General features: G+C 48.2%; 1 protein-coding gene across 1 annotated transcript in view; it reads left to right on the top strand.

Annotated features, from left to right (window-relative positions):
* CDCA8 (cell division cycle associated 8) overlaps positions 1-21,812 on the top strand; it is a 168,066-nt gene that overhangs the window by 11,820 nt on the left and 134,434 nt on the right. The window contains exon 3 of the mRNA XM_086951436.1: positions 6,857-6,897. Within this exon, the coding sequence (XP_086807562.1) occupies positions 6,857-6,897 (41 nt within the window). The remainder of the gene's footprint in view (positions 1-6,856; positions 6,898-21,812) is intronic.

Raw genomic sequence — 21,812 nt, 5'->3', positions numbered from 1 at the left:
TGGTCACGCTGGATGTCTCGGATCAGGAAGGTGAGGCTTCGCCTTCGGAGTCGCAAGCTCAGTCGCCGACTCGGGCTTCGAATCAGTCTCCGGTGCCGTCCCCGGCCCGAGAGGAGGAACAAGTTTATGTGGATGAGGATTCTGCGCCTGTTAAAGAGCCAAATCGAACCCTCCTCAAGACCAGCCTGAGGGTCTTCAGCCACCTTTTCCAGCCCCAGTCCAGGACCCATCACCGTTTTTGAACGCAATGTATGGTGTCTTTTCAAGGGCGTGGTACCCCTCTGGTGCACCTTCGGGTCCTATGGGTCCTCTGGCCTTCAATTTAGGAGTGCCCCACTCCTATGCTCCGGCTCCGTTCATGCCGGCTCCGACGCCGCAATGGCAATACCAGGCTCCGCCGAGGTCGTCGACGCCGGTACCGCGCGTCGGTTCCAGCTCCGTCGGAGTAGTTGGTGGATCCGGCGGTGAGGCGTGTTAATGAGCGGTCCAGGAGGGAGGCACAGCGCCTTATGGAGGAGCAGAGATGTATGGAGTCACATCCTGATATGGAGGAAGGTGAGCTGGAGGATGACTGTTTTGAGGATCTAGCTGATGCTAGTGGCCTGGATTTTTCTCTGGAGTGGGAGTAACCATCCAGTTCTGATGCGCCTTCAAAGGATGTCCAGCCTTATCATGTGGTGATGAGGAAAGCAGCGGAACTTCTGCAATTGACTTTGCCAACAGTGGAGGTTAAGTCCAATCTTCTTACAGAAGTTTTACATTCGCCCAGCTCTGTAGTGGAACCATTGCTTCCGTTTAATGAGGCCTTAACGGAGCCTATTATGGAGGTATGGAAAAAGCCTCTAACAGCACCGGCGGTTTCCAAGAGTGTGGCGAGAAGGTACAGGGTTGCGCCTGAAGACCCTGCTTTTCTGACGTCTCATCCTTCTCCTGAGAGTCTTGTCATACAAGCAGCCTGTTCCAAAAAGACTGTGAGTGCGTTTCTTCAAGTGCCTGGTGATAAGGATGCCAAGAAGCAAGATCAGTTGTCTAAAAAGACCTTCTCCTCTGCGAGTATGGCGTTGAAGTCAACTAATGGCACTTGCCTTATGGGTAGGTATGTGCATGCCCTTATGGATACTATGCGTTCGTTGGCTCCTAAGATCCCTGATGACAGCAGGAAGGATTTTGAGGAGGTGTTATCAGACGTACAGGCAGCGGCACGTCAAGTGATACAAAGCGGACTGGACACTGCAGACTCGGTGGCATGTATCATGGGCACTGCTGTTGCAACAAGGAGATCGGCTTGGCTGAAAACTTCAGACTTTTCAGCAGATGTTCAAGCTGCTTTGCTGGATCTGCCGTTCGATGGATCTGGTCTCTTTGGCAAAAAGGCTGATACAGCCTTAGAAAGATTTAAGGACAGAAGGGCTACTGCCAAATCTTTAGGGCTTCAAGTCAGAGGTTCTACAGCCAAGAGGTTCAAAGGCGTTGGACGCTCTTCCTTTCGCAACTATCGGCAAGGTCAGCAGCAGCAGCAGAATCCCTTGTACAAGACCTATAGAGGAAGACAAAGGGCTCGACCTCGAGGTAGTCAAGCCTCTTCCTCCTCTACCTCCTCCAACCCCCCAGCCTCAGAAAAGCAGCCCTAGATCCGCCATTCAGGATCATGTGGGTCCGGTGGGGGGTCGGCTTACCTACTTTCTACGGGATTGGGAATCGGTTACATCAGATTTTTGGGTTCTCAATCTCGTAGAAAATGGGTATGCCCTTCCCTTTCGGGAATTCCCACCCAATTACCCTCCTTGCCAAGGTTTTTGTACGGAGGAACATCTGTTACTTCTACAGGAGGAAGTGCAGACACTGTTAAGAAAGGGTGCGATAGAGGTGGTCCCAGAGCAGGAAAGGGGTTAGGGATGCTACTCCTGGTATTTTCTGATACCCAAAAAGGATGGCAGGCTTCATCCAATCCTGAATCTCAGGATCTTGAATCTCTATCTGAAACAGGGGAATTTCAAGATGCTCACCCTTGCACAGGTTCTTCAAGCGCTGCTGGAAGAAGACTGGATGGTGTCGCTCGACTTGCAGGATGCGTATTTCCATATCCCAATCCTGAAGTCGCACAGGAAGTATCTCCGTTTTACAGTGGGATCGCAACACTATCAGTTTGCGGTCCTTCCTTTTGGAATTACTACTTTGCCTCGAGTCTTCACCAAGGTGACTCAGTGCTGTGGCACTTTTAGAAAGTGCCACAGCACTGAGTCTGCCCTTATAGAAATGGCCGACTCTGTGCGGTGGAAACTGGATGGGGGTTCCAGAGCGGTGCTGGTGCTGCTCGACTTGTCTCTCACCCCATCTTGATTGACCGTCTTCGGTCGAAGGGTATTCAGGGGAAGGCCCTGGAGTGGCTGACCTCTTTTTTGTCTAATCGCACCCAGGCAGTCTATACTCACCCTTTTACCTCTGTTAGCCGTACCCTGAAATGGGGTGTCCCTCAAGGCTCGGCTTTGAGCCCACTATTGTTCAATGTTTATTTTTCTCCTCTGGCTGAACTCATTGCAAGGTCGGGCATCATAGCTACTTCCTATGCAGATGATATTCAGCTGCTTTTCTCCTATGAGGGTGCCACGCAAACTACTTTTGATCCTTTGAAGGATTGTCTGCGGGACATTTCAAAATGGATGGACCATAATTGCCTCCGGATGAATGCGGCGAAAACGGAGGTTCTCTTTTTCCATCAACCCTCCCCTCTTGATTCAACTCTCTGGTGGCCACAGGAACTCAGCCTTCCCCCTGTCCCTAAGGACTCTGTAAAAAATCTAGGGGTCAAGTGGGACTCTAATCTTTCTTTTAGCAACCAAATACAGACCGTTTCAGCCGCTTGTTTTTCCAAGATCAGGATGATTAGGAAATTCATCACCTATCTCCCTAGTGATACCAGGAAAACCATAGTCCAGGCATTGATTACATCTCACCTGGACTATGCGAACGGCCTGTATTTAGGGTTGCCCGCGGGCCTCCTACATCGGCTCCAGACAGTCCAGAATGCGGCTGTTCGGCTGGTCTGCGGGGTTTCCCTACGCACCCATATTTCGCCACATCGCAGAGCATTACATTGGCTTCCAATCCATCAAAGAGCTGCATTCAAAGCCATGACCTTAGCCCATCGAGCAACTAGGGGTAGGGGATCGGCCTACCTCTCTGTTAGTATCCGTCCTTATTGTAACTCTCGGAACCTCCGTTCCAACTCCCAACATCTGCTTTCCATACCAAGATTCAGGAAAGCACGTTCTGGAGGTAAAACCTTCCAGGTCTGTGCCACAACTCTCTGGAACAAACTCCCGATCGCAATTAGGATGATCCAGGAAGAATTACCCTTTCGTAAGGCACTAAAAACTTTTCTCTTTTGTTAATTCCCCCAGGACTATCACTCTGCTTTCACTCAGAAGCGCCGGGACACCCCGTTGGGGTAGCTGCGCGCTATATAAATTACACAAAAATAAAAAAAAATAAAAAAAAGGTGATGGCAGTGGTGGCAGCACATCTCAGAAGGTCGGGTTTCCAGTATTCCCCTATTTGGACGACTGGCTGATCAAAGCAGAGTCGTCAGAGAGAGTGCTCCAGCATCTGCAGGAGACAACTCAGTTGTTGTACCGGTTGGGTTTTTCAATAAATGTACCCTTGTCTCACCTTGTGCCCTCCTAGCGCAACCTGTTCATAGGTGCTGTACTGGACACAACTGTATGTCGTGCATTCCCTCCACCTCAAAGGATTCGCAACATACAGGAAATGATTCCTTTATTCTACAATGGAGCGGTCGTTCCAGTCCTGAAGGTCCTTCGCCCGCTCGGTCTGATGGCTTCCTGCATTCTATTGGTCATCCATGCACGCTGGCACATGAGGGCGCTCCAGTGGTGCCTCCGCAGGCAGTGGTACCAACACAACGGATACCTCAGGGAGTCGTGAGGATATCCAGAGAAACTGCGGCGGATCTGTCTTGGTGGAGTGCGGAAGGCAATCTGTCTCAGGGAAAGCCTCTTCATCTACCTCCTCCGGTGGCCACAGTGATAACGGATGCATCTACTCTAGGGTGGGGTGTTCATCTGGGGGATCTGGAGGTCAAGGGTCTTTGGTCTCCAGAGGAAAGGTTGCTTCACATCAACCTTCTGGAATTGCGGGCGATACGTTTGGCGCTCAAGGCCTTCCTCCCTTCCCTTCGCGGTCTGTCGGTACAAGTCCTGACGGACAACACAACCTCGATGTGGTACATCAACAAGCAGGGAGGAGTGGGGTTGCAGTGTCTCTGCAGGGAGGCTCAGCGCATGTGGTCCTGGGTTCAGGACCATCAGATTTGTCTGATGGCAAATCATCTGGCCGGAGTTCTGAACGTGCGAGCAGACAGTCTGTCGGCAGTGCTCGGCCGAACACGAGTGGAGGCTTCACCCAGAGGTGGTTTGTCACGTCTTTCGGAAGTGGGGGACTCCTCAGGTGGACCGGTTCGTCACTTGCGAGAATGCTCACTGCCAGTCATTCTGCAGTCTCCAGTATCCGATGCAAGGAGCCTTGGGGGGACGCGTTTCAGTTGAGTTGGGGAAGTCAACTCCTTTACGCGTTTCCTCCCATACCTTTGATTCCTCGGGTTCTGAGGAAGATTCGCCAAGACTGGGCCCAAGTTATTCTGTTCGCCCCGGATTGGCCAAGAAGGGTGTGGTACATGGATCTTCTCCACCTCACCTCTCGCCCGCCGCTCCGTCTCCCGTTCAGGGCAGATCTCCTCTCTCAAATGGAGGGGCTGGTGCGTTACTCCACTAAATCCATTTATTCTTATAGATGGTCTAAATTTGTCTCTTGGTGTGGGGAGAAATCTGTTGACCCTTTAAAAGCCCATTTATCTGATATACCACAGTTTGCTCTTTCTTTGGCGCAGCAAGGGTTTGCTGTTGCTACGGTAATTATTACGGCATTGTCGGCATTTCTCTGTTTGCCGGACCAGCCGTCTCTTTTCAAATCTCCTGTGGTTTTAAGGTTTCTGAAGGGCCTCACAAATAAGTTCCCTCCTACTCCTTTTATTGTACCTCAGTGGGACTTAAATCTTGTCTTAACCTACTTGATGGGTTCTCCCTTAGAACCATTGCACAAGTGTCCCATGAGGCTTTTGTCTTTTAAGACCGTCTTCCTGGTTGCGATTACCTCGGCAAGGAGGGTAAGTGAGCTTCAAGCTCTTAGTTCCAAGCCCCCATTCGTGACCATTCATGCTCATCGAATGGTTCTCAGGACCAGGGCTGCTTTTCTCCCTAAGGTGGTGACTCCCTTCCACCTAGGTTAATCCATTACCCTTCCTACCTTTTATCCTCCCCCTCCTCCTTCCAAGGAGGAGGAGAGACTACACCGTCTGGATCCCAAGAGGGCGGTGAGTTTTTAGCTTGATAGAACTAAAGACTATTGAATAGATGATTAGCTCCTCGTTGGGTTTGCTGGCTGCAAGAAAGGGGTACATAAGAGGACTCTTTCAAGATGGATCATCCCCTGTATAAAGATCTGCTACTCTTTGGCCTTTAAGGATCCTCCAGAGGGTATAAGAGCTCACTCTAATAGAGCTAAGTCTTCGACATCTGCACTTTCAAGAGGTGTGCCGGTTGAGGACATTTGTAGAGCGGCGACTTGGGCCTCCCTCCACACTTTCGCAAAGCATTATTGCTTGGACACTGAGGTGAGGAGGGACGGAAACTTTGCATGCTCTGTCCTCCAGGATTTTCTGGTGTTGCAGAGTGGACACCCTCCTCCAGGAGTGGGGACTGGTGTGGGACTCTATTCACAAGGTGAGGAATCCACTGGCAGATGTATCTATCAGAAGAACAAGTTACTTACCTTTGGTAACGCTTTTTCTGGTAGATACAGTATCTGCCTGTGGATTCCTCACTGACCCACCCGCCTCCCCGTTGTCCACTCTTCTATACCAGAGTTACTGTAATGTATTTACTTTATTGTCAAGGAGTTGTTTATTTCAAATGTTTTATTGCATTTGCTTACAGTGTGTGTGATACCTTGATATTTGTACTGAGTATACTGTGTATATGTCGACTGTCATTGGTCCGTCCGTGTGCCTCCAAGGCACGGGAAAAAAGGCGGAACTGATGTCATCACGCCGGCGTGGGTCTATTGTAGTGTCGATGACGTCAGCGGAGTCGCATGCGATGCCGTGCCTCTATGACGTCGTCCACGTCGGCGCGAAGCTACGAAAGAATTTCCGAATGTTGCTGAAGCAAGGGGATATTCACAAGGTGAGGAATCCACAGGCAGATACTGTATCTACCAGAAAAAGTGTTACTGAAGGCAAGTAACTTGTTCTTCACAGCATGATTATCTTTTTCAAAATTAATAGACTGTGCTTCCTTTCAGCTTTTTCTGTAGTTAAGGGAATGTTTGCAACCTAAAATGCGCCACCATGTTGCACAAAGTAAATCAGGGTGTTGTGTTCTGCAAGGGAGTTGGTAGTGCTGGTGCGGCGGGGGTCATTACATTACAAATTGGTCAAGATACGTCCCCAATTCTCTCCTTGTTACTGCATATTGTCTACCTATATGTGAAGTAGTAGTTATCTTTCAGCCACCCTAACCCTGTTGACAACAAAATCTGTTTGGGAGGGAATTGAGCTGCAAATTATGACCTGGAAGAGATTGAACTGTTTTAGCTCAAATTCATAAAAGAAAATGCAGGGGCGGATAGTAGGTATGCATTAAATCTGCAAATGATTGGTCTACGAAAGGAAGAACATCAATTTGATTTGAGTGATGATATTTCCTATAAATTGGCTCTTTTTATCAAAAAAAGTGTATAACCTATTGTAATTCACCATGCATTATCCTTTGTGTTTTAGAAAAAGGTGGAGGACAAAGTGCTCTGGATGAAGCTGTGAAGGTAGATTTGGTATCATAACTCTAGTCGATATGTTTTGAAATGCTTATGAAAGCAGATTCTGAAGTCTCAGACTTGGATTTACTCAGGTTATTCTGATTGGCCATGAGCACAAGATTTATCATTATTCCCCTTTGGGGACTGCGTTTGGTTATTTTACTTATTTCATGAAGACCTTTCTGATGATCCATTACACCAGTGAACTTTTTCTAAAGAGTATCAACACTTGCACCTACCCAACCATCATCTTCTTGATCAAAACTAATTTGGTGTTGGAGCAGGATGTTCTACAGTATAGGTATACCTTCTGGCAGCCTCTCATGAGAAATAAGTGGGCGAGGGTGCACACCATCGGCTTTCTTTCATTTGCTTGTTAAGACAGCTGTTTTTACTGGTTCAGTGCGCCAGACGTACGGGAACCGCCCAAAGCAACTGTGCTTGCGGGCGGCTCCCACGCATCCTCACGCATGGCACTGGAAATCCTTCTGGTGTGGGCACTACAGGGATTTCTTTTATTCCAAAACAGACTCAGGAGCTAAGGAATAGCTTCCCCAGCGCACTGACGTCATTTCACTGAAAACAAAAGCGAAATGAGCTGATCTGCACATTTCATTTTCACTGATTGTGGGACTTTCTCAGCCCGAGCATGTAGACACACAGGAGAGGTATAATTGAAAATCGGAGAATCTCCCCTTCCCAATGGTACCCCTCCCTAGTGGATCCCTGCTTTGGAATTGCCTCAGGCGGGTGATCCCCAAGCAGAGATCCGTTATTAGACACCAGAGAGGGAAGAGCAGCCCCTTGGGCAAGGGTCTTGTTTTGGGCATATTCAGTCTTTTTGTCATCCCCCACCTGCCCCTTTTAGGGGGCATATCGGGGCAATAGTCCACTAGGCACTGACATTTTTTGTGCCTAGCTGTGGATTTTGGACCTTAGCTCAGCCGGGACCTAGAAAACCTGTACATTTTTTTAAAAATAGACACCCAGGGAAATCCAGGATGGGGTGACTTGTGTGGCTGTCTCCAGGTTCTATTAAACAGAATCTCTTGCAAACCTCAAACTTTGTAAACCAACTTCCTCCCACCCAGCATTCATCCAAGTCTCCCAATAAAAATGGTACCTCGCCTGTATTGGCATTCCTATTGCCCGCGACAGGAAACAGCCCAAAATGCAACTTGGACACATCCCATTTTTCCAGTAAAAACAGACCCCTTTTTTTGCAATGTACCTAGCTGTGGATTTTGGACCCTAGCTCAGCCGGCATTCAGGGAAACTTAGCAAAAATGTACATGTTGACAAACTAGACACCCAGGGAAATCCAGGATGGGGTGACTTGTGTGGCACTCACCAGGTTCTCTTGCCCAGAATACCATGCACACCTCAAACTTTGTAAAGAAAAGAATATATATATATATATATATATATATATATCTCCAACCAAAGCAGGAACCTCATTAAGGAAACCACTGGACATCTTATCTCACACTGTTTAATGGCAATCTTCAGGCAGCGCAGCAAAGGCAGACCGCGACTTTCAAAGTACAGCCAGACGAGTTACAAGAGCTGACGCTCTCTTCCTCAGTGGCATGGATCGCAATGAGTGGCAGCGCATTCCCAGGTGAATCTCACTTTTCACGCTCAGATGGGCGTAGCCAACAGCTAGGCCTTGTGGGTAATGTAGTTCATGGGCGCGCTCGCTACTCTGTCAATCACAAAATAAATCCCAAGTGGGTGAAAGTCACAACACTGCCCGCCAGCCACCCCGAATTCTTACTGCAATCGTGATGTAAGCGGGCTTCACCCTGCAATGTCTCCCGCTCTTGTCATCCCATACACAGAAACCTTGTGGCGTCTGAATGGGACCCGCTCTCCGGCGGTGGGTTTTACTTGCGACCGAGGATCAGCCGCTATAAATCCAACCAAAGCAGGAACCTCATTAAGGAAACCACTGGACATCTTATCTCACACTGTTTAATTGCAATCTTCAGGCAGCGCAGCAAAGGCAGACAGCGACTTTCAAAGTACAGCCAGACGCGTTTCAAGAGCTGACACTCTCTCCCTCAGTGGCATGGATCGCAATGAGTGGCAGCGCATTCCCAGGTGAATCTCACTTTTCACGCTCAGATCCATGCCACTGAGGAAGAAAGCGTCAGCTCTTGAAACGCGTCTGGCTGTACTTTGAAAGTCGCTGTCTGCCTTTGCTGCGCTGCCTGAAGATTGCCATTAAACAGTGTGAGATAAGATGTCCAGTGGTTTCCTTAATGAGGTTCCTGCTTTGGTTGTATATATATATATATATATCTTAAATATTTGTGTGGGAAAGCTGTAGGGTCACTTGGCCTGCACAGATTTCCTATCACCCAGCATTCCCCGGGGTCTCCTGATAAAAATGCTATCTCACTTGTGTGGGTGGGCCAAGTGCCTGCTACAGGGAAGGACCCAAAACATATTGTGGAAAATTATCTACACAAAACAACTTGGTTTTGCAAGTGGGTCACCTGCGTATGTGGGCCTGGGCTCGGCGGCCTGCTCGGGAAGCCTACCAAACACAGACAGTTCTAAAAACTAGTCACCACTGGGAGTCTAGGGAAGTGTAGGTTGCGTGGACCCCCTAAAGTTTTCCTACCCATAATCCCCTGCAAACATCGAATGGATTTTTTTTTTAAATCTCATATTTCTTGGTCATTTCGTGATAGATAATTTTGATGTATCCACAATATGTTTTGAGCCTTCCCGGTAGAATGTACTTGGCCCACCAACACAAGTGAGGTAGCATTTTTACCTTGAGACCTGGAGGAATGCTGTGTGGTAGGAAATGTGTGTCGGGCCGGTGATTCCACAGCTTTCCCACATAGTAATGTGAGTAAAACGTGTTTTTTTGTTGTTGCTAAATTTGAGGTTTGCAGAGGATTCTGGATAGAAAAACGTTGGGAGATCCACGCACGATTTACCTCCCTAGACTCCCCTGGAGTCTAGTTTTCAGAAATGTCTAGGTTTGGTAGGTTTCTCCAGATATCCGCTGAGCCCCGGACCAAAAACGCAGGTAAATTCCTTGTAAAATTAAACAAATGAAGTAGTAACCACTGAGGGTACTAAATACCTGTACAATTAGTACGGTATTGAGGTGCAAGCCCTGCGACCCAATCTTGGACAATCCTTTGTCCTTAGAAGACCCCTCACTCACCAACCTGGTTAGCGACATGCTTCATCATCGGGGTCCCACCCGGATAGCCGAATGCCATCCAGGTGTGCTGCGACACCTGATTACAGTGGAACTGGTTATTTTTGTTTATATGTGATATGAGTAAGAAAATGTGATTAAAAGTTGCCTCCACACTACCCACTCGAAGACTTTATTCTGGAGTGGTTGGACAACCAGTACAAAAATATATATATACAAATATATTTACATGTGGCACCTTTGCCTTGTTAGGTAGGCTGTGGTGTCAAAAATTAGACGTAAGAAGAGTTAAAAGGCTAGGTCTGCATGTTTCAACCTTCGTGTGACTATAGAGGTTTTCTTCAGGGCCAGTGTAACATAGGCTGGGTGGTCTACACACGCTAAGGTGTATCCTGCCCTCGCCTAGTAGTGTTAGTGAAATCACAAAACGGTGATTTCTTGAAAAGTGTTCTTCTCGGTGTAGTTTTGGGTAAAAACTCGAAGCACGCTGATTCAGGCCTTCATGAGCTCCCCAGACCCTGCTTTACCGTTCAACCACCATTTGTGGCATCAGGAAGTCTGACTGATTAGCCTAGCAGCGGTTCAGTTGGGAGCTCCTTGTAAAACCAGGTCTTTTTTTATGATCAATAATTTTGAAGTCTCCAAAGTACGTTTTGGGCCGATTCCTGTTGTGGACACTAGCTCTACCCAAACAAGTGAGGTACCATTTTTATCGGGACGCTTGGGGTATTGCTGGGTGGGTGGAAGTTTGTGACTCCCCACAGATTCCAGAACTTTCCATCACCGAAATGTGAGGGAAATGTGGATTTTAATATTGGTTTTTATTTTACAAAGTTTGAGATTTGCAAGGGATTCTGGGAACAGAACCTGGTGAGAGCCACAAATGTCACCCCATCCTGGTTTCCCCTTGGTGTCTAGTTTTCAAAAATATACAGGTTTGCTAGGTTTCCCTAGATGCTGGCTGAGCTAGGGTCCGGAATCCACAGCTAGGCACATTTTGAAAAAAGAGTCTGTTTACACTGGACACATTGATGTGTCCACTTTGCGTTATGGACCATTTCCTGTCAAGAGCTTAAGGCCTACTCACACAAGTGAGGTACCATTTGTATCGGGAGACTTAGGGGAACACAGAATAGTAGAACACGTGTTATTACCAATTGACTTTCTGTGCATTTCTGCCTTCCAAATGTAAGACTATGTGTAAAAAAAGAAGTGATTTAAAAAAAATCATCTGAACCCATGCTAGTATGGGTACCCCCAATTTTGGAGATGTGCAAATAACCACTGCTTCTAAATTCTATATTGTTGCCATTTCGGAAATACATAGTTTTTCTCGATACCTATTTTTCACTCTTTTTATTTTACCACATAAATAGTTTTATACTCGGAACACAATTCAAATCCATTGCAAAGCGCAGCTCAGATATTGGCTCTGGGTACCTCCTGGATCTTGGTGAACTTGCAAGTTCTATAAACATTCCTGTAGCCAGAAGGGTTCAGTTAATGTAACCATATATTGCTCTAATCTGCAATCTACCATACTTAGAAGTTACAGGTGAATATGTTGGCACAACTTAATCTTAATATTTTATTTCAACTGTTAGTTTCTATAGGAAAACGTTGAAGGATCTGCACAAATGGCTCCTTGCTGAATTCAGAATGTGGTCTACTTTTCAAAAAGGTTTAGCTTTCCAATGACAACACTGTAGATAATGTTGGTTTTCTGACAAAAGTGTGCCTGTTCCTGGAAACTGGGGAAAATGGTGATTTTAGCACCAGAAATACTTTGTTGATGCCGTTTGCAGGGGAAAAAAAACAGACACTTTCTTCTGCAGCTCTCCACATCCCCCCCCCAACCCCCCCCACAAACAAAATTTAGTTCAATTTTTTTCTAATTTCTCGCTCCCAGTCTGTGGAATTCGCAAACGGATCCTCAGGATTTGGAAGATAAGGATGCAAATTTGTTACCTTATGTGGATAAAATGTTACAGGGGCCTAAGTGTTACTTTCTAGTTCAAAAGAAAGGTCAAAGCAGGGAGTTTAGGCCCATACTAGATCTCAGGCGCCTCAATCAGTTCATTCAGCGAGAAAAGTTCAGAATGCTGGCGTTACACCAAATAATTCCACTCTTGCATCAAAAGGACTGGATGTGCTCCATAGATCTTCAAGATGCGTATTTTCACATCCACGTTGCCCCAAAACATTGGAAGTTTCTAAGGTTCTGCATTCAAACCAATCATTACCAGTTCGCAGTCTTGCCCTTCGGGCTAAAGTCAGCTCCTCGCACCTTTTCAAAGTGCCTGGCAGTCGTAGCGGCTTTCCTAAGAAAGAGGCATATTTTCATCTATCCCTATCTAAACGATTGGCTGATAAAGAGTGCCTCTCCAGTTCTACTTCAGCAACATCTCACGTTCTTTATTCATCAGCTGCGAAGACTAGGTCTTCAAGAAGTCTATCCTCAATCCCACACAGAGGATCCACTTTCTGATAGATACATCTGCCGTGTGGATTCCTCACCTTGTGAATATCCTCCTTGCGCCAGCAACATTCGGAAATTCTTTTTCGTAGCCTCGCGCCGACGTGGATAGGACGTCACAGAGACACGGCTCCGCTCGCGACTCCGCTGACGTCACCGACGCCTATAATAGGCCCACGCCGGCGTGATGACATCAGTTCCCTTTTTTCCGCGTCGTCGACGCTAACGGTTATCGGGAATCTCTGTAGCCTACTGGTACATTGTTGCCGTTTTGTTGGTTTATTCTGCTTCTTTGTATCCTGTTTCTTCGAAGATGTCATCCAAGAAGACCGGCTTCAAGCCCTGCAGGGAGTGCGGTAAAATGATGTCCATTACCGACCCCCATGAAGACTGCATCTGGTGCTTAAGTTCCGACCATGATGTGGAGGATTGTTCTTCATGTCGGAAGATGAATCCGAAGGCCCTGAGGGAGAGAGAAGCCAAACTTCTGGTTGCTAAGGTGAAAGCTGGAAAGGAGAAGTCGTCGAGGTCTCGTTCTCGAAGGGCGAGGTCGAAGTCCAGGGCGAGGTCGAGATCTGCTTCTCGAGAGAGGTCGTCTTCGAAGTCGGCGTCGGATCATGTTTCGAAGTCGAAGAAGAAGCACAAGAAGAGGAGACATGAGTCCCGACGTCGGTCTGGTAAGGAGTCGGGCTCGAGGTCGAGGTCACCGAAGAAGGTACGTTCGAAGGTGGTTACCCTCGAAGTCTCTGAGCATGAAGGTGAGGCCTCGCCATCTGAGTCGCGTGGGCGATCTCCATCTCCGGCTCCGAATGCTTCTCCTGTTCCGAATCCGTCTCCGTCCCCGGCCCGAGAAGAGGAAGAGGCCCGGGAGGATGTGGATTCCGCGCCTGTCGAAGAGCCGAATCCGATCCCTCTTCAGGACCGGCCTGATGGTTTTCAGCCGCCCTTTCCTGCTCCAGGCCAGGACCCTTCAGCGTTTCTTAACGCAATGTATGGTGTCTTCTCAAGGGCGTGGTACCCCTCTGGTGCACCTTCGGGTCCCACGGGTCCTTTGGCATTCAGCCTGGGAGTTCCTCACTCCTATCCTCCGGTTATGCCTTACATGCCGGCTCCGACGCCGCATTGGCAGTTCCCGGCCCCGCCGAAGTCGTCGACGCCGATTCCGGCGTCGCCTGCTCCTGATGTGATCATCCTCGAGGGCATTCTTCTGTGCCGTCGGATTCTGTACCGGCGCCGGCCCCGAATCCGTCGAAGCCGCAGGTGGATCCGGCTGCGAGGCGTGTGAAGGAGAGGTCCAGAAGGGAAGCTCAACGCCTTTTGGAGGAGCAGAGGTACATGGACTCGCAGTCTGATGTTGAAGAAGGTGAACTAGAGGAGAGCTGTTTTGAGGAATTGGCGGATTCAGGGACTCTTGATTTCTCTCCAGAGTGGGAGTTGCCCTCAGGCTCGGGTGCTCCCTCTAAGGATATCCAGCCTTACCATCTGGTTATGAGGAAGGCTGCTGAACTTCTTCAATTGACTCTGCCTACAGTGGAGTTCAAGTCTAATATCCTCACAGAAGTCTTCCATTCTCCGAATTCCGTGGTTGAGCCTTTACTTCCATTCAATGATGCCTTGACTGATCCTATTATGGAAGTGTGGAAGAAACCTTTTGTCGGCTCCTGCGGTTTCGAAGAGTGTTGCGAGGAGGTACAGGGCTGCTCCTGAGGACCCGGCTTTTCTGTCTTCACATCCTTCGCCAGAGAGCCTGGTCATTCAGGCTGCCTGTTCAAAGAAGAGTATTAGTGCCTTTCCTCAGGTTCCTTGTGAGAAGGAAGCAAAGAAACAGGACCAGGTGGCAAAAAAGACCTTTTCATCGGCTAGCATGGCGTTGAAGTCAACTAATGCCACTTGCCTAATGGGAAGGTATGTTCATGCCTTAATGGACTCCTTGCGTATCCTGGCTCCAAAAATTCCTGACGCCAACCGAAAGGATTTTGAGGAGGTGATTTGTGACACTCAGGCGGCAGCCCGCCAGGTTATTCAAAGTGGTCTGGACACTGCTGACTCTGAGGCTCGTATTATGGGCACCGCTGTTGCCACAAGGAGGTCAGCCTGGTTGAAGTCATCGGACTTTTCGGTTGATGTACAGGCGACTCTGCTTGATCTTCCTTTTGATGGCTCAGGTCTCTTTGGGAAAAAGGCGGATGCTGCTCTTGAGAGATTCAAGGATTGCAGAGCAACAGCGAAGTCTTTGGGCCTCCAGATCAGGGGCACTTCTTCCAGCAGAAGGTTCAGGGGCTTTGGTCGCTCCTTTCGGAACTTCCGGCAAGGCCAACAGCAGCAGCAGCAGCAGCAACAGCAGCAGCAACAGCAGCAGCAGCAGAATTCAGTGTACAGATCGTACAGGGGAAAGCAAAGAGCGCGTCCTCGTGGACGTCAGCCCTCCTCTTCCTCCACCTCTTCCAACCCCCCTGCCGCAGAAAAGCAGCCCTAGATCTGTCATTCAGGATCATGTGGGTCCGGTTGGGGGTCGGCTTACCCATTTTCTACAGGATTGGGAATCGGTTACGACAGATCTTTGGGTTCTCAATCTTGTAGAAAATAGGTATGCCCTTCCCTTTCGGGAATTTCCCCCTGTTTACCCTCCTTGTCAAGGTTTTTGCTCCGAGGAACATCTGTCTCTTCTGCAGGAGGAGGTTCTAACTCTGTTACGAAAGGGTGCGATAGAGGTGGTCCCAGAGCAGGAAAGGGGTCCGGGATGCTACTCCCGGTATTTCCTGATCCCCAAAAAGGATGGCAGGCTTCGTCCAATCCTGGATCTCAGGATCTTGAATCTCTATCTGAAGCAGGAGAAATTCAAGATGCTCACCCTTGTTCAGGTTCTTCAAGCGTTGATGGAAGGAGACTGGATGGTGTCGCTCGACTTGCAGGACGCGTATTTCCATATACCCATCCTGAAGTCGCACAGGAAGTATCTCAGTTTCACGGTTGGTTCGCAGCACTACCAGTTTGCGGTCCTTCTGTTTGGTCTTACTACTGCGCCTCGAGTCTTCACCAAGGTGATGGCGGTGGTGGCAGCTCATCTCAGGAGGTCGGGGATACCTGTTCCCGTATTTGGACGACTGGCTGATCAAAGCGGAGTCGTCAGAGAAGGTGCTCCATCATCTGCAAGAGACAACTCAGTTGTTGTTCAGGTTGGGTTTTTCGATAAATGTACCCAAGTCTCACCTGGTGCCCTCCCAGCGCAACCTGTTCATAGGTGCCGTACTGGACACTACTGTTTGTCGTGCATTCCCTCCACCTCAAAGGATTCGCGACATACAGGAAATGATTCCTTTGTTTTACCCTGGAGCGGTCGTTCCGGTCCTGAAGGTCCTTCGCCTGCTCGGTCTGATGGCTTCTTGCATTCTCCTGGTCAACCATGCACGCTGGCACATGAGGGCACTCCAGTGGTGTCTCCGCAGGCAGTGGTATCAGCACAATGGAGATCTCGGGGAGTCGGTGAAGATCTCCAGAGAAACTGCAGCGGATCTGTCTTGGTGGAGCGTGGAAGGCAACCTGTCGCAAGGGAAGCCTTTCCATCTACCTCCATCGGTGGCCACGGTGATAACGGATGCATCCACTCTAGGGTGGGGTGCACATCTGGGGGATCTGGAGGTCAAGGGTCTTTGGTCTCCAGAGGAAAGGTTGCTTCACATCAACCTTCTAGAATTGCGGGCGATACGTTTGGCGCTCAAGGCCTTCCTCCCTTCCCTTCGCGGTCAGTCAATCCAAGTCCTGACGGACAACACGACCGCGATGTGGTACATCAACAAGCAGGGAGGAGTGGGGTCGCAGTGTCTCTGCAGAGAGGCTCTGCGTCTCTGGTCCTGGGTTCAGGACCACCAGATTTGTCTGATGGGAAATCATCTGGCCGGAGTTCTGAACGTGCGTGCCGACAGTCTCAGCCGGCAGTTCTCTGCCGACCACGAGTGGAGGCTTCATCCGGAGGTGATACGTCTCGTCTTTCGGACGTGAGGGACTCCTCGGGTGAACCTGTTTGCCACTCGCGAGAATGCTCACTGCCCGTCATTCTGCAGTCTCCAGTATCCGATGCAAGGAGCCTTGGGGGACGCGTTTCAGTTGAGTTGGGGAAATCAACTCCTTTACGCGTTTCCTCCCATACCCTTGATTCCTCGGGTTCTGAGGAAAATTCGCCAAGACCGGGCTCAAGTTATATTGGTCGCCCCAGATTGGCCAAGAAGGGTGTGGTATACAGATCTACTCCACCTCTCCTCTCACCCGCCGCTCCGTCTCCCTCTCAGGGGAGACCTCCTCTCTCAGATGGAGGGGCAGGTTCTACACCCCCACCTCCAGACATTGCACCTTCATGCCTGGAGATTGAACGGGGCAACCTGATTTCCTATTCTCTCACTCCTGATGTGGTGGATGTCATTTTGTCTGCCAGACGCGACTCCACTAAGACTGTCTATTCTTATAGATGGTCCAAGTTTGTTATTTGGTGTGGTGAGAATGATATTGACCCGTTGAGAGCACATTTATCAGATGTGCTCCGGTTTGCTCTTTCTTTGGCGCAACAGGGGCTGGCGGTTTGCACAGTTAAGGGCTATCTTTCGGCGCTGTCGGCTTTTATTTGTTTGCCTGATCAGCCCTCTCTTTTTAAGTCTCCTGTAGTCTTGAGGTTTTTGAAGGGTCTTGTAAACAAGTTCCCTCCTACTCCTTTTATTGTGCCTCAGTGGGACTTGAATCTTGTTCTGACTTTTCTGATGGGCTCTCCCTTTGAGCCTCTTCATAAATGTCCCTTGAGGCTTTTAACCTTTAAGGCAGTTTTCCTAGTTGCAATTACCTCGGCAAGGAGGGTAAGTGAGCTTCAAGCTCTTAGTTCCAAGCCCCCGTTCCTGACCATACATGCTGATCGGATGGTTCTAAGGACCAGGGCTGCTTTTCTTCCTAAGGTGGTGACTCCTTTCCACCTTGGTCAATCCATTACCCTCCCTACCTTTTATCCTCCCCCACACCCTTCCAAGGAGGAGAAGAGGTTGCACCGTCTGGACCCTAAGAGGGCGGTGTCTTTTTATTTGGACAGAACTAAAGACTGTCGCTTGGACGATCAACTCTTCATTGGCTTTGCTGGCTGCAAGAAGGGAAGAGCGGTCCATAAAAGAACTTTATCAAGATGGATCGTTCTGTGTATAAAGATCTGCTACTCTTTGGCCGGTAAGGAACCTCCAGAGGGTATTAGGGCTCATTCCACTAGAGCTAAGTCAACTACCTCTGCTTTGGCTAGAGGTGTTCCTGTGGAGGACATTTGTAGGGCGGCAACCTGGTCTTCCCTCCACACTTTCGCGATGCATTACTGCTTGGATACCGAAGTCAGGAGGGACGGCCACTTTGCGCGCTCTGTCCTTCAGGATTTCCTGGTTTAGAAGAGTGGACACCCTCCTCCGGGAGTGGGGACTGCTGTGGGATTCTATTCACAAGGTGAGGAATCCACACGGCAGATGTATCTATCAGAAGAACAAGTTACTTACCTTCGGTAACGCTTTTTCTGGTAGATACTATATCTGCCTGTGGATTCCTCACTGACCCACCCGCCTCCCCGTTGTCCACTCTTCTATGCCGGAGTTATTGTAATGTATTGTATTTTTATTTTGATGTCAAGGAAATGTTTCATTTGCTTTCTTGCACTTGCTTGGCACTGTGTGCTTTGCCTTGATTATTGTGTACTGTGTATACTTTGTATATATCTAATGTCATTGGTCCGTCCGTGTGCCTCGATGGCACGGAAAAAAGGCGGAACTGATGTCATCACGCCGGCGTGGGCCTATTATAGGCGTCGGTGACGTCAGCGGAGTCGCGAGCGGAGCCGTGTCTCTGTGACGTCCTATCCACGTCGGGGCGAGGCTACGAAAAAGAATTTCCGAATGTTGCTGGCGCAAGGGGGATATTCACAAGGTGAGGAATCCACAGGCAGATATAGTATCTACCAGAAAAAGCGTTACCGAAGGTAAGTAACTTGTTCATCTGGGCGCACTTCTGGATTCAAAGGACGCAAAAGCGTATCCTTCGGAAGAGAGACTATCATCCATTCTCCTCAAGTGCCAAACAATGTTAAAGACTCTTCGACCAACGGCCAGACAGATCTCGTCTCTGCTAGGATCCATGGCGTCTTGCATTTTCCTTGTTCCAAATGCCATGCTACACATGAGACCTCTGCAACAGTCGCTGGAGGATCAGTGGTCCCAGTTTTCAAACCGATGGGAAGACAAACTATCACTGCCTCTGTCGGTGCGAATCTCCATTCAATGGTGGATGCAGCGGAATCATCTGGTTGTGGGAGTACCTTTTCAGGAGGACATGCCCAAACGATCCCTGGTGACAAATGCGTCCCTGCAGGGTTGGGGCGCTCATCTAGAGTCACTTAAAGTTCAAGGAGTGTGGTCGGAGAAAGAAAAGTTGTATCACATCAACATGTTGGAGCTCAGAGCTGTCCATCTAGCTCTCAAGGCTTTCTTTCCTGTGCTCAGGACATCCTCTCTGCTTGTTCAGACGGACAATACAACAACAATGTACTATCTGAACAAGCAGGGCGGAACGAGATCCAGACCTCTGTCGCTGGAAGCGCAAGCAATCTGGAAGTGGCTTCTGGCTCGGGGTATGAAAATTTCAGCTGTCCATCTGCCTGGTGTCCTCAACGTCCAAGCAGACGAACTAAGCAGACACTTTGCAGAAGCGCACGACTGGGTCTTAAAAGACGAAGTAATAAGAGACGTCTTTCAAACCTGGGGGTTACCAGAGATCGATCTCTTTGCAGACGCCGAAAACGCAAAATGCAGCGTCTTCGCATCCAGGTACCCACAATGAGGATCCAAGGGGAATGCTCTGTGGATAGACTGGACAGAGACGTTACTCTACGCTTTTCCACCGATTCCACTCATTCCCTTGGTGATCAGGAAACTGTACAATTCCAAGACAGACATGATTCTGGTGGCTCCGGATTGGCCTCGCCAATGGTGGTACCCGGATCTCCTGCATCTCTCCAAGATACCGCACAAGAGACTTCCTTGCTTTCCGGATCTGCTGACGAGAGAGAACGGCAGGGTGTTCCACCCCAACCTGCTGTCCCTGAAGCTAGCAGTATGGTACCTGAGTTCGTCCAGTATGGTCACCTAGGTCTCTCTCAGGACTGTATGTTCATCTTAAAGGAGGCAAGGAGAGCTTCTACAAGAAAGACATGCTTTCAAGTGGAAGCGATTTTTCACGTGGTGTGCTGCTGAAGGTCATGACCCCATTCGAGGTCAGGAACAGGTACTGTTACCATACTTACTTTCTTTGGCCAAAGCAGGTTTACAGTATTCATCTATTAAGGTCCATCTGGCAGCAATAACAGCTTATCGAAAGTCCCCTACTCAGGTTTCTTTATTTCAAATGCCAGTTGTGAAGGATTTCCTGGAGGGTCTCAGGAAGGTGTATCCTCCCGTGAGGGCCTCCTCACCTCCTTGGGAGCTTAATGTGGTTTTGTCTAAATTGATGGGTCCCCCATTCGAACCTATACATAAAGCTTCTCTTCAACATCTGTCGTGGAAGGTGTCTTTCCTTGTAGCTATCACTTCTGCGCGCAGGGTGAGCGAGATTCAGGCGTTTTGTGCAACAGAACCCTATCTCGTTTTCCATGCGAATAGAGTGGTACTTCGGACTCATCCGAGATTTCTCCCTAAAGTAATCTCGGATTTTCACATAAATCAATCAGTGACACTACCTACGTTTTTTGCTACTCCGAGCTCTTCTGCAGAAAGAGCTCTGCACTCTTTGGATTTGAAAAGAGTTTTGAAGTTTTACCTTGATAAAACTAAGAGTGTCAGAAAGACTGATCATCTATTTGTGAACTACGGTCCTCTAAATACGGGTTTTCCTGCTACTAAGAGGTCCATTTCTAGATGGATTGTGTCATGCATTTTGTTGTTATCAGTTGGCACGAAAGCAGCATTAATCAAAGGAGGATAGGACACTTGTAACCACTAATACCAAGAGAAATATTTGGAAAACCCTCATAAACGTTGTGTATAACGTAAGCGGTATATGTTGTTGGCCGCCCCACACAGACGTTATGGCAGCAATCATTGGGTTTAACAATTTTGTAAATTGCCAGCCTCACCCGAGGCGTTCTCTGGTTTTGTGGCAGTCTCCAGAGAATTTAGAGTTACCCCACTGAGAGTGCGCAAAAAGGTTTTTTTAAAAAAGCTTCCAGACGACTTAGATATTCTTTATTAATATCGCTGGACTGCTGGGTTAAAAGGTTGGGTATGCTCGCTGGAAGTTAGGTATCCATAGCATATAATTAATAAAATTGTAAGAACGTCGACATGTTTCTGCTCTGTTGGCCAGGATGGTCTAAGAGCATTCGTCAGGACAAATACAACATTTAACACAGATAGAAAAACATATCACTATTTGTGATAAAGGTGGGTAGATTTATAATTTTATTAGTCTTACCCTTCTGTTTTCGGTATATGAGGTCACCTAAAAATTGTTAAAGAGAAAGGTGGGGTCACTCCTAGCATTTATCCAATATTATGGAAATGATTGACAAACAGAACTTAATACTGATTTAGCAAAAGTTCGAAATAGACATAAGGAAACAGGCTAATGGGGACATTAATGGCGAGTAAAGGGGGGGCGACTGGAGAAGAACTAGCGTTTGGCATAGTGAGTCTGTGACTTAGTGATGACAATAATACAGTGCCCAAATCCAATCATAAAAGTGACATACCTCTAGTTAGGTGAGCTTTCATATAAACCTAACGGAGGTAAGAACAGAGAAAGGATAAGGAGGGGGGAAATGGATATTAATCCATGTTGGTGAAACGGTTCGAATTACCTCAGGTGAGGTCTTACCTTAGGAATGAAGAATCAAGGTTTCATCAGGAGGAAAGGACATTGTCCCAGGCTATAACGATAGCAGGCTAAGGTTAGTACAATGCCGTGTCTTTGGCGATTCACCGCTAGTAAATGCGGGAGGAAACTCACCCGCTTTGAAAGTATGCCGCGTCTTGTGCTGACTCTGCCTCCTGGACGCCGGGAGCACGCTTTCAATGGCGTTTTTACAGGGCATTTCGAAGAAATAGAAATGGGACTTTTAGCAAGATAAGAACAAGTTAGGACTCTGTAAAAAGACAGTTTGGGATATATTTTCACGCTCGAAATAAATTATAAGTGAAACCCAAGAAGATGTGATAATTATCATGGCGTTACTTATAAGGATTGGAAAAAATGAATTTT

This window comes from Lissotriton vulgaris, unplaced genomic scaffold, assembly GCF_964263255.1.
Source record: "Lissotriton vulgaris unplaced genomic scaffold, aLisVul1.2 SCAFFOLD_3572, whole genome shotgun sequence".
Classification (NCBI taxonomy): Eukaryota; Metazoa; Chordata; class Amphibia; order Caudata; family Salamandridae; genus Lissotriton; species Lissotriton vulgaris.
Note: the sequence above shows the minus strand (reverse complement) of the source record. Positions and strands in the feature narration are given on the sequence as shown.